Source organism: Berghia stephanieae, chromosome 4 (genome assembly GCF_034508935.2).
Source record: "Berghia stephanieae isolate SIO BIC M18660-M18661 chromosome 4, UCSD_Bste_1.3, whole genome shotgun sequence".
Classification (NCBI taxonomy): domain Eukaryota; kingdom Metazoa; phylum Mollusca; class Gastropoda; order Nudibranchia; family Aeolidiidae; genus Berghia; species Berghia stephanieae.
Window position 1 is genome coordinate 64,328,812 of NC_088363.1, and position 13,943 is coordinate 64,342,754.

Sequence of the window (13,943 nt, forward strand, 5' to 3'; positions counted from 1 at the left end):
ACCGTACTCATGTGTAAAATGACTACCTGGCCGTTAACAGCGTTGTCTCTGTCCGAAAAAAATTGTAATATCGCCTAACAGGCCTACATAGTTATCTCTTTCGATTCTTTTGAGCAAGCGGTAGACCAGTGGCTATTTTATTTAGACACATACCACCGATAGTAAAACATGTGGAGTTTGATATGTTAACCAATCACTGCCATTGTTTACATTATGACGACTGTCCGAGTGGCGTGGTTATCAATGTGTCTATTGGGTGGCTGGGTCTGTTCGATCTGGCGGAAAGCACTTTGAGGTAGACTGGCGTTATATCCAAAGGATAGCAAGCAATTTATATTGTCCGTGTCACGCTAAGGAAAACGAAGAAAAACCTTGGCCTCATGGGTCTAATGGCTCTGAAGGACTATTTTTATATAGGGCCATAATATAAACTAAAAGGCCAGTATTATATCTGTATAAAAGCATTGTAAAAATTGGTCAGAAGTGAACAGGCTTGAGATATTATATTGTCATTGAAACAAAACGAATTGCTTGAAAGTATCTCAAGGGTTCTTTTTATCGCATGCCAACATTGATAACAAAGAAAGTATTAGACTGGAACCCTCATGGCAGAAGATCAAGGGGAAGGCCACGAGGAACATGGAGAAGAATTAAAGAAGCTGATATACAGAGAAGTGGTAAGACCTGGAATGAGATTTAAAAAAAAGTTAGCTCAGGATAAAGAAGGATGGAAACTGTTTGTCTGTGGCCTATACCCTGACCCAGGGTGAAAAAGGCAATGATGATGATGAACATATTCTTGCATAACTTGGAACATAATATATAGCAGTATGATCTTCTTTAATATTTAAGTCATGTAAACAATGTTAAAATAACGAGTTTTGTCAATGCATCGTTTTCAATAAGTCTCCGATGACACGGGAGTAGATAATCTCTATATCTCAGTTGTTATTAAAGTGTCATATTCATTCCCCTCCTATAATCTTGAATCCTTTTTTATCTGATAACTGCTGTCTGTAAACCGTTCGAATAGGCGACAGAGGTGTTTCCAGTTATTACAATAGTTAGATAATGAAGCTGAAAAAATACTGATAAAAAAGATACCACTATCACTTTGCCGTAAACTTGTGGAGACGAAATCATTAATCCCGATAACTCACAACAACCAAGTATAGGTAGGATGGTGGACGTGGACAAGATCCCGACGTTTATATTTATTAAGATTTGTTGTTAACTGAATAATAACCAAACTCATTATAATATAATGCAATGCAATGATAATTTCGCGTGATTAAATTTACTGCATATTGACAATCACAGAGGAATTGTTAAATCGTCATTAAAAAAATTAAACTGGTCTCTTCTGAATTCGTATTGTAATTGTTTTTAATCTGACCAATTTACAAGGTTTGTGTCCAATGGCGGATAATAAGTATTGTTGTGTTCTTTACGATTTACATAATATTATGAAAGGCTCACCGTTGTGACAGCGTTTTTCTGTGGTGCATATTTTACTGATACTAATGGAAATGGATGGATCGAATGGCGCTAACGTAAAAATTCCCAGTCATAAATGAAATATTCATATAATTCATCAACATGATGGTGATGATGATGATGATGATAATGATGATGATGATGATGATGATGATGATGATGATGATGATGATGATGATGATGATGATGATGATGATGATGATGATGATGATCATCATCATCATCATCATCATCATCATCATAACCATCATCATCATCATCATCATCATCATCATTATATCTTCATCATATCTTCATCATCGTAATCATCGTCATCATCATCATCATCATCATCATCATCATCAGCATCATCATCATCATCATCATCATCATCATGATCATCATCATCATCATCCTCATCATCATCATCATCATCATCATCATCATCATCATCATCATCATCATCATCATCATCATCATCATCATCGTCATCATCGTCGTCATCATCTACGTTGTCGGTTTAAATGCTTGATTATTGACTTGTAAATTATGAATTTAAATTATTTGAATATTCCAAAATGTCATTTGTAGACACGATCGCTGACAGAACCAGGGTACTACAAGGTAAAATGGCTTACTACACACGTAAACCATGAGTGAATTCATTTATTTAGTCATTTTATTTATATATCTGTCAATTATCATAATCCAGTTACGAAACCAAGTGTATTTAAAAATTTGTCCCGAAAACTCGTCCCTCAAATATTGACCGATTTAAATGACCCTCATCTTGGCAAAAACTCTCCAACCTGGAACTTCTCCCCAGGTTTGAGAATTTTTGCCAAGATGAGGGTCATTTTAATCGATTGATATCTGAAGGACGAGTTGTCTATTCAAATTTTTAAATACGCGCTTTTCCAGAGTACCACAGTAAAATGGTTGAAATTGAAATTTTCTAGAGGAGTACTTACTTCTTTGGATCGCGTCTAGGGAGACCACTGAAAAGCTTCTCCATTAGTTCTAGGCTGACACATGCGTCACAAGTTCAACATACACATAAGGAAAATTAAACGGGAATTCACAAACCATAGGTAGATACAATCTGGCAAAAACAAAAGGCGATTTCAGTGGTTTTTGGACCACCAAAACTCTGACTAGAGCAATGCAGTTTCTTCTGATGAGACCTCAGTGTCGCCCTTCTTTCATACATCAGAACTTTTGTTTTAACTGCCTGTACTTTGCTAACGAATATTATCTTTAAGGCTAAGAAAGAAATACATAAACATTTCTGGAGGGAGGGGGGCGGGGGTTCTTCCTCATGGCCGACAAGAATAACGGACAACTAATGCTTGCTGATGAGGTACCTGATCGCAGCCATCGTTAAATTATAGATAGTTCGAAGTTGACCTCTTTCAGGTCTTTGTTATTGTGTTTTGCCATCTGTCTTTATGAGTAATTCTCACTAAACTGTATTAACCTGGTGGACAAGAGACATTTTAACAATAGCTATATTTAGTACATGCCAAGAAGCTGAATCAGTCCGTAGCCATCGTAAAGTTATAGCCTGACACTGACCAAAAAATGACGTCAAAATGCCAGTCGTTTGCCACAAAAGAAAACAAATCGTGAGCTGTATTCAATAGTTCAACCAATGAAATAATGTGTTTACTTGCGCTCTACTTACGACAACTCACTACACGCTACACAAACCTAAAAAATGACGTCAAACTGCCAATCCTAGAAGGTTCTAGCGTAGTCATCGTTAACTTATAGCCTGACACTGACCAAAAAATGACGTCAAAATGCCAGTCTTTGGCCACAAAAGAAAACAAATCGTGAGTTGTATTCAATAGTTCAACCAATGGGACCACTTGTTTCCATGAGCACTACTAACGACAACTCACTAGGCGGTGCAAAAAACAAATAATGACGTCAAAATGCCAGTCTTTTTGGGTTTCAATGTCAGGCTTAACGATGGCTACGGTTCTAGTGTCAGGCTATATGTTAACGGTGGCTACGATCAGTCACAGCGTGGCCTTCGTAAAGTTATGGCCTGATACTGACCAAAAATGACGTCAAAATGCCAGTCTTTTCCCACAAAAGAAAACAAATCGTGAGTTCTATTCAATAGTTCAACCAATGAAATAACGTGTTTCCATGAGCTCTACTAACGACAACTCACTAGGCGGTGCAAAAACAAAATAATGACGTCAAACTGCCAGTCCTTTTGGATTTCAGTGTCAGGCTATAACATAACGATGGCTACGCTGACACTGACCGTGGCCTTCGTAAAGTTATGGCCTGACACTGACCAAAAATGACGTCAAAATTCCAGTCTTTTCCCACAAAAGAAAACAAATCGGGAGTTGTATTCAATAGTTCAACCAATGAAATAACTTGTTTCCATGAGCTCTACTAACGACAACTCACTAAGTCAGTCCTTTTGGATTTCAGTGTCAGGCTATTGATAGAACGAAGATGACGTCACATAGGCCTTTGTTATTGTTTTTTGCCATCCGCGTTTGTGAGTTGTTCTCACTTAAGTGTATTAACCAGACTATAAAAGTTCATGGTTACACAGTTTTGTGTGTTGGTCCGTTATACTTCCGGATGGCAATGTTGTGAACTCCTTGGCAAAACGCATTCTATCTATAACATAACGATGGCTACAGACTGACCAAAAAAAAAATGACGTCAAAAGACAACCCCATGTCCACAAAAGGAAACAAATCGTAAGTTGTATTCAAAACTTCAACCATCATGGGATCATAACAACTACTCACTCATCGGTGCACAGACCTTTTGATGTTTAAGGTATAGCCAAAAAAACTTACAACATTTTGCCAGCTGGATATCACGTACCGACAGACAAAACAACGTGTAACCTTAAACGTTAATCGTCCGATTAATACAAGTGAGAACTACTCATAAAAATGTCTGGTTAAAGACAATACCAAAGAGGTGAGTGACGTCAATTCCGCTCTATCTATGAATGACATATTTTGACATACTGCTGGCAGAATTGCATCGTCACATCTGGTCACTATTTTACCTATCCATAGCACTATTATTCTTAGAAAGCATTTTTAATGAACAGTTCTCGCTAAATTCTATCAATTAGACAATCAACATCTAAGGATGTATACTGAGTGCATTCAATTTCCTCTTGCCCTCCATTTCACTTTTCCTCTCAGTCGGTCTCTTGTTTTATCATAGCAAAGTGTGTGCAACTCACTCCTTTTAATTGGCTTCAACAGTCATGACGTCACTTCCCTCATAATGACGCATAGTAACTTAGTAACTGTCTCTAAACTATCGGAACAATGGCGGACGCCCTTATGAAATATTTCTCCGACGAGCTTAAAAGTGTATCCAGAGGAGAAAAACATTATAAATATTATCATATTTTGACTTTTATTCATTCTGATTACATGACATAATATTAAAGTTCTAGCCAGCATGAAGAATAAAAAGTACCAATTTTCTTTGTTTAGAACCACGCTGCTCGCCGTTGCTGGGCGCCGTGACATCAGACTATTGAATCCAGTGGGGGTGATATATATATATATATATATATATATATATATATATATATATATATATATATATATATATATATATATATTACCTTTCCATGTGCTCGACGTCATTGGTCACATTGCACTGCTCAAAATGACCCACAAAGTGAAAAGTGTTCACATCTTTTGAAATGTCTTGAAATATCTAATTCCATGATTTGTTATTTTCTTCAACTTGACACATGAGCATGTTTACAATTTTCATAAACAATGCAGCGTGTTTATATTTGTTAAGAAATATCCAATCGTTGTCATTGTACAGCAACAAAGCATGTGATTGGTGACTGGATTAGACGAAAACCCGAATATAGATCACTCCCATTGCCAAACCAGACACGAATCGGACGCGAACGATTTATCTCGGAATTAAAATTTCTTTCTATTTCCGACCAATAAAGTGAAACAACTCACGGAGTTTCTTTGTTATTGTTTTTAGAACACCGTTGGATGATCAGTTCTCACTAAATAAGCTTAAATGTCTAAATTGTAATAAGTAAACCTTTTAGGTTATAGATAGAATGCGCTTGGCCAAGGAGTTCACAACATTGCCATCCGGAAGTATAACGGATCAACACACAAACTCTGTGTAACCATGAACTTTTATAGTCTGGTTAATACAGTTTAGTGAGAACAACTCACAAACGCGGATGGCAAAAACAATAACAAAGGCCTGAGTGACGTTATCTGCACACTATCTATAGATAGAATGCGCTTGGCCAAGGAGTTCACAACATTGCCATCCGGAAGTATAACGGACCAACACACAAACTCTGTGTAACCATGAACTTTTATAGTCTGATTAATACAGTTTAGTGAGAACAACTCACAAACGCGGATGGCAAAAACAATAACAAAGGCCTGAGTGACGTCATCTGCATACTATCTATACGTAGTTTGGTTTGCTGGTATGTTTCATGTGTGTTTGTTATGAGTAAATTACAGAACGGTAGCGTCTATGACACACTAATTATTCACTACAGGAGAGGAAATTGAATGCACCCAGCTTATGGCCTAAGTTTACACACGTTTTTTATGTGTCGGTACGCTGGCTGTTGTTGTGAGTATTTTATCTAAACGCACATCAACAATAAATAAGTTTTGTCTCTCTTAAAATCTGTTATGGTTAACACGTTGTTTTTTTTAATTTTATAAGTGTTCTATTTTGCATACATAGGTGTGTAAAAACAATCACCGTAAAATTACAATTTTGTTTTGGTGTAGCATTTACTGAGATAACTATAATATAACCTACTATTATTTTTAAAGATTCAAGTCTTTGCAATGTTAGTTGCACGCCGAAGCTTAATGGATTTTTGGCTTTCTTTCTTATTTCACTTATCACAGACGACACAGAGGTGGGAACTCCATTTACGACGATTTTCTAAACTATTCTGGGCCAGTTTTGTCACCAGTTTGACAGGTAAGTCAATTAACGTTTTAGTATTACAAATCTTAAGGAAGGGCTTCCGTAGTTTCACAGCACCTAAAGAGGGGATTTTGAGCGGGTTAATTAAAATGATGGGCATGGTATTTGTATGGAAAAAGAAAGAAAGATTTTTCAATTCCCTAATTTTTAATGCATCATTATTATCGTCATTATATATACATGCATCAATTTTATTTCTTAATGATTATGAATCTGAACAACTAAATGAAAGTCCACAATGGCTAAGAGCTTAAGTATTATAATAAAAGTGCTGTGAAACTAAGGAAGTGCTGCCATTCTTAATATTTAATTTGGCAGGATTTCCGTAGTTTCACAACACTTTTAAAATTGCTAAACATTTCAAAAATCACAGAGGCTAACATAGTTGAGAAATCCAATTGATATTATTACTATTTATTATTTTTATGTCTTGTAAATATCTTTAAATTCAAAATCAATAGGGAATAAAAGTGTGATGTCAAAAACTTGTTCCAATCTCATTGGAAGTGTAAAACCAGTCTTCCAGAGGACTGAATTTATACCTTGTGTAATTGATCTTCTGTGTTCAGAGTGATGCCATATTATTTTCAAGACTATATATATGCTAGTCGTCAATAAGATCATCCATCCCCGCTCTTTTACATCCCGTAATCCTTAATATCTGCCTATGTATCTTACTAAAATAGTTTTGGCGTCTTATGATTCAATATGTAACCTATTCATTATTAGTCTTCGGAAGTACAGGTTACATACACATTTCCAAGGATTTTGGAACTGGAATAGTAGAAGATGTGACATGATAGAACTTTACAAGATGACAAGTGGTAAATATGACCAACACATGACAGAATTTATCAAATGAAGGAATAAGAAAAGACACCAGAGGTTACAAAAAGAAACTGCTCACACAAAGACCAAGATTGGATGTGAGAAAACACAGTTTTACTATGAGAACAACGAAAATATGGACGTTTACCAGATTTTTTGTGAATGCAAAAACCCTAAATAGCTTCAAGAGCGGACTAGGCAAATTTTAGTCTGACTAAAATGATTTGCACAATTATAAATGCGCTTTAAATTGTAAAACCGGAAGAAACTTAGATCACAAAGACGATGAAGAAATGGAGTCTGGCGAATAGGACCTATAAGGACCTGTGTTCGAAACAATCCACAAGTAAGTAAGTGACGTCACGACTTCTCTTCCCTATTGTCTTTATGGGCTTTGGGTAAGGAATAAAAATTACGCGCAAACGTTCAGAGTGGCGGCCATAGCTGTTGACACGTTTCATTTTTGCATTGTGTGGGCATCATTCTGAAAACCTGTTTAACTCTCTCCTCACCAGCCATTTTTAGGAGTTTCCCCAAAACCTCACACCCAACTAACACAAAAATATATTTTTTATCATTCACACACAATAGCAGTAAGTTCTTGCGATACATAATTTCTTTAACAAAACATACTCTACAACACACTGTTCATTTTCTTTAAATCTTATGATGTACAAAAGAAATTTGAATAAGAAAAATGTTGGTTGTATCGTAACGAATGTGACGATTTTCCTATTGTTGGTAAGGAGAGGGTTAAACCCGTGTGTCTCTGTAAGAAGCACAATGAGAATAGAGGGATGTTTGCAGACTTTTTCGTTGCCATGAAATAGAGAGTCAAATGGACGCGGGCCAAATCGCAAAGAATATTCTGGTTGGTTAATTCATCAATTGCTTGGGACACGATCCAAGAAATACGACCTCCTCGATTATTTGTAACCACTGATGCTGGATTCCAGATTGAAAGCCCATTATAATAGAATTCAACAGTCGTGACGTCACTTCCCTCGTAATGACGCATAGTAACTTAGTAACTGGTTCTAAACTATCGGAACAATGGCGGAGGCTGTTATGAAATACTTCTCCGACGAGCATGAAAGTGTATCTAGAGGAGAAAAACATTATAAATTTGATCATGTTTTGACTTATATACATTCTGAACACATGACATGTGAAAACGTTCTAGCCAGCATGAAGAATAAGAAATTACCGATTTACTTTATTTAGAACCAAGCTGCTCGTTGCTGGGCGGATCAGACTATTGAATCCTATTGCTGACATTGGCTGTTTGTTTGATACACAAAGTTGATAACGAAAGAAATTGAAAATGCCAAAAATATCTTAATCTTAGTATTATTATTAGAAAATTACCAAACAATTAATTTTTATGATAATAATGGTAATGAAGGTGATAATTACAATGAGGTGATGATGGTGACGATGATGGTGATAATGATGATGATGATGATGATGATGATGATGATGATGATGATGATGGTGATAATGATGATGATGATGATGATGATGATGATAATGGTAGTGATGATGATGATGATGGTGGTGATGGTGAAAATGATAATAATGGAGGTGGTGGTGCTGGTGGTGGTGATGATGATGATAATGATAACTAAGATTTTGATGATTGTATTTGCAGTGGTGTTGGTTAAGATTTAGTTGTTGTTATTATTATGATTATTAATTCTGTCAGAATATTTTATTTTTTGTTCTCCAAATTGTCATTATTAGATTATTTAATATCTATTAGGCAGGATTTCAATAGTCTCACAGCATGTTTAGTATATTATTACAACACCTGTTTCATTTTAATCATTTCAGGAATAGCTACGCTATCAGCTGCCCACGGAACACACAGTTTCTTCTATATTCAAACCGAGTTAATTGACAACATTACGACTATTAATAGTAATCTGACATGCAATGAACGCCTCGTCAGTCTTTGGACGAAATGCATTCGGTCATGCAATCAATCTTCATATGATTGTACAGGATTGTCCCCTGGGGACGGAGAAGGTATACTTTTCATTTTGATATATTATATGCTAGTGATCAAAAGAAAGTATACACTTGTTTTACTTACACAATTGGTATGACATATTTTTTATGCCTTATTTAAAAGCTTTTTGCGAGCATACTACTATCATTTATCTTTCATTTTATTAGAATTTGTAACGTTTATGGTTGATCTTGTATGCAACATAGACTTTAATTACATCTTCAAAAAGGGAAGTAACAAGTCAAAACATACATAATAATTTTGACAAACAATGACATTTTAAATGATTTTACTTGTGTTCATTTCAGTTGAAATGAAGGTGAATCTCAATCAGTAATGAGTATATTCCCAGTTCGCTCCAATCACAGCATTGCATATCCTCGCATGGAATTGGTCAATCTGGCCAGCTGGTATTGAGGAATGTTATCCCAAGCTGTTCTTGTGGCGTGGAATAGTTGTTTTTCATTTTGTGGTGCCGGTTTAATGAGCGAATTTGGCGGCCGATTATGTCCCACACATGTTCTATTTTAAATCAGGGGATATTGCAGGCCACGGGCTGATAATGTTCACGTTATTTGCTGCTATAACATCCCTCGTTACAATAGCTCGGTGGGATGGTGCATTGTCATGTTGGAATGAAAAATTAGGATGTTCATGAAAAAATGGTATAACATGGTATTGTAAAATGTGCTGGATGTACCTTGCACCGATTAGGGATACATTTACTTGGACTAGAGGTGTCCTATAGTCTTTGCCATTTCCAACCAACACCGTGACTTGTCTATATAGTCTGTATGGGTATTCCAAGACACACGAATCATGAAATCACTCGTGTGATCTTCGGTAATAATGTAATCTACCGTCATTTCTCCCAATCACAAAACGTGATTCATCTGAGAAGAGAACAAATGACCACGAATGCATTGTCCAGCGCAGATGAGCTCGGGCCCACTGAAGACGGGCCAACAGGCGATGTCCTCTAAGAAAAGGTCACATCAGTGGACGTCATGCTCTCTAAGTCTGCGACGAACAGTGTGTCGTCGCACTCGAACAACATATAGCAGACATATTTAATAGTACAATTGGAGAACACAAGCCCCTCAACATAAACACATGGTCATTAATTTCTATACAGGAACTCGAAATCTCTATCCGAGAAAATTTGTATCACCATCACCGGGGGATATATATGTCAACGGCCCTGCTAAATATATTGAAAACAAGAATAACTGATGATAAATTAGACTAGTACGTTTCCTGTTCAGTGAGACCTATGTAAACACCAAAGTGAGCGGAGCAACAACCCAAATACGGTTTTTAAGTAATATAAGAACACCCCAAGGAGTCTCAGTCCGGTTTTGTTCGTTGTATACTTGGAACATGCTCTAAAGGAAGTGCGCACCGTTTTGCCTGCCCTCAAACTGAATTTGAACTCCATCTTCCATCAGAAATAGCATACGCATGCGATATTGACTTCGTCACTAGAAAAGATCTCAACGTAAAAGTCGTACAAGAATCATTAGAGAAACACAATCTTTTCGTAAACACCGATAAACCGACATTAGGAAACTTAACAAAGACTACCAAGAGTGGGAAAAGACAAACAAGGTGGGATCGTGAATAGGAGGCAAGTGTATGGTATTGATTTTGGGAGATTGCTTTTTTAACTTGTAAATCACCTCTCTGTTATGTACTGTTAGTTATATCATTTTCTTGTTTTGAACATTTTGTAAACATTTGAGTGTGATCCTCTTAGTGGGATCGTGTGATGGTGTCTGGATATGTTTTTTTTAGGTATTCTTATTCTAAGTACACTGGTAATATGCTCTTGGAATAAACTACTGCTCCATATTTGAACCAATCCGTTTTTGATCTTATTTTTCTTTGTGCTTTTACTTGTAAATTCTAGAATTATTTTTTTGTAACCGTTTTTCTCCGTTTTCTGGCGCTGATAAGACCAACATATGTCGCAAGCGTCTTAAAACCCTTAATAACATACAAACGAAATAGCAAGACTGCAAGAAATCTTTTATCTTTCTCCTCAAACGATTTTTATTTCGATATTTCTGATTCAAAGACATTGATATAGATATTTATTATAAAAATCTAAACATTTGTATGCGCATTTCGACATTTTCCACACATAAGTTTCACAAAGTTCATTCATTCCCCCAGAAAGTTAAATGGATTTCTTATTCATTACGAATTCTTTTTGTGCAAAGACTTAAATTATCCGGTTTGGTCTTTAGCCAGGTTCTCAGTCACGCCCAAGTCAAATGTGGCAAAGTGTGTAAAAAGTTTTAGACAAGAAATCAATATCGGGCTAGGGTATTGTAACATATCTGGTCAGTGACCACGCCCTACACCGCTTGCTTATGTTGCAAGATGTAACACATTACCCTTGAGACAGCGACGTTGTATATTATTTAATACCTATTCATTCTCAATTGTTCCAGCATTCATTGAAATATCCAGAGTTTTGGAATCTGTTGCTTTAGCTTTTGCTGTCTTTGGTTTGGCTTTGTCTATAACATCCCGTAGATACAGAAGGATTGGGGAGCTTAAAACAGCTATAGGAGCGTTTATTGCGTCTGGTAAGTCGATGATATTTAACTTTTCTAATATGACTATGGAACCAATTTTTTGGTTCAACTTTTTGTTGTCCAGAATACCAACATATTATTGTTTACGTGTTGAGGTGTGAAAAAATCCTTGAACAAATTTGGGCTAATTAAGTCAAATTCATAAATGCTAAGTTATATTTTTCACCACTTCTCTTCTATTAAAAGTGTATATTGCCAGTCAAAAATAAGTTAAATTTATGATGACCTGGAACTGCCCCCAAACCAGTTAATTACCGGACTCGGAAAATTTGGCCAGAAAACTCGTCCTTCGAATATTGATCGATTAAAATGAGGGTCATTTAAATCGGTCAATATTTGAAGGACGAGTTTCCCTCATATTTGAAGGACGAGTTTCCTGGCCAAATTTTTAATACGTGTTTTTTCCGAGTCCGGCAATTAACTGATTTTCCAAGGTACCTCCGTTAACTGATTAAGAGTAAACCTAGCATGCAATACATTGTTAAATAGTTTCTTGGTCTAATTTCTTTTTCTGCTTTGATTCAAATTCACAGGGATACTCATCATAGTTGGGGCCTACCTGTTTGTACTAAAATTCAGGAACCATATCCCGGAGGACGACATGAAATACCTCAACTCTACCGTCTCCACTGTGATAGTGTTGGACGAAGGCCCAAGATTCTCATTTTTTCTCTGCGTTGCGGCGTTTTTGATGAACATTTTGACAGCACAGTTAAATGGTATAGAGTGGTGCAGGGCGATCAACTACGGTCTGCAATAGAACAGCACAATGAAATGGAGAATAAGAACAAAACCAGCATCTTCATAACTGATATTACTACACCAACACGATTACAACCGCCACATATAATATCACAAAAAGCTCACAACTGCTTTGAACGTCAGTGCTGTCGTCGTAGTCATCATGAGGAAAGTGGTCGTTATCATTGACATTACTGGTTTCCCTAACATTGTCATTGTTAGAGCCTTCATTGATTACATTTGGCTTTAACAATAATAATATAATTGTCACCTTAATCGTCCTCATCCATGGTATTAGTACCCTTATTTAGGAGGACTTATACTCACCCAATTTCAAATGTGGAAGAACTGTTCGAGAGATTTTGTCTAAGTAAAATTGAGAAAGTTATAAATGATGGCGATCACCCCCTTCACAAATTATGTATTAGTTCTCTATGAGGAGCCGTCGCTATAAAAACAAAGATAACACGTCACCTTTATTCATTTTTACCACATGGTGTTCGAATGTTTAACGCACAACTGTGATTTAAATTAAATACTATCTTTATATACACACACAAGTTCGGACTAGAGACCAGAAGTATAATCTATCTCAATTTATCAAATCAATATATAAAGTTCGCTATTAATTCTTAATTCAATGTTTTTACATTTTTATGCATTTCAATATAAATTAAAACCAGGAGTCATATGGACAACATATTTCACTTTGTATTTTACTTTATATATATATATATATATATATATATATATATATATATATATATATATATATATACATATATATAATATATATATATATATATATATATATATATATATATATATATATACATTGTCGCCATAAATTCTCATCTTCAGACCTATACATCTTTATGCATGCCACGTCTGTAAACGATAGAAATGTGTTAAATAATATAGACAGGGGGTGGGCTATTTATGTTGGAATTTCCCCGAGTAAACGATGATAAAGATCACCCAGACCAAAGCATTTTGGTACACCTAGTATTACTAAGTATCAATAACTTTATTATCCGAAACAGAATTACCATGCGGTTGGTTGGATGGGAGCATCACCCTTGAATCATATACCTATGATGTTCGCATGGGTGTACGATCCGATAGTGATGTCGTTTCTTCTTCTCTTTACTAGCCTATCCTGCTTCTTTGGTTTGTGATTGTATTTTTGACAGGGGATATTTTTTTTTCTGTAAATCTTCTGCCTGTTTGTTCTTGGTTATTTATAATTTAGCTTATGATATCTTTAGGTTATGATTTTG

The 13,943-nt window shown here is 35.9% G+C and overlaps 1 protein-coding gene across 1 annotated transcript; it reads left to right on the forward strand.

Annotated features, from left to right (window-relative positions):
- Positions 1 to 1,163: 1,163 nt before the first annotated feature.
- On the forward strand, positions 1,164 to 13,402 carry LOC144972071 (uncharacterized). The gene is made up of 5 exons (XM_078913159.1): positions 1,164 to 1,553; positions 6,399 to 6,474; positions 9,142 to 9,336; positions 11,776 to 11,913; positions 12,456 to 13,402. Exons 1-5 carry the CDS (start codon positions 1,524 to 1,526, stop codon positions 12,680 to 12,682), a joined length of 666 nt encoding a protein of 221 aa, XP_078769285.1. The 5' UTR covers positions 1,164 to 1,523; the 3' UTR covers positions 12,683 to 13,402.
- The last annotated feature ends 541 nt before the right edge of the window (positions 13,403 to 13,943 follow it).

Bases quoted from the DNA above. Each gene is read 5' to 3' on its own strand.
- LOC144972071 (XM_078913159.1), top strand. From the start codon at position 1,524: ATGGAAATGGATGGATCGAATGGCGCTAAC. The intron at 6,475-9,141 runs GTAAGTCAATTA...TAATCATTTCAG, and splicing joins TTTTGTCACCAGTTTGACAG to GAATAGCTACGCTATCAGCT. The intron at 11,914-12,455 runs GTAAGTCGATGA...TCAAATTCACAG, and splicing joins AGGAGCGTTTATTGCGTCTG to GGATACTCATCATAGTTGGG.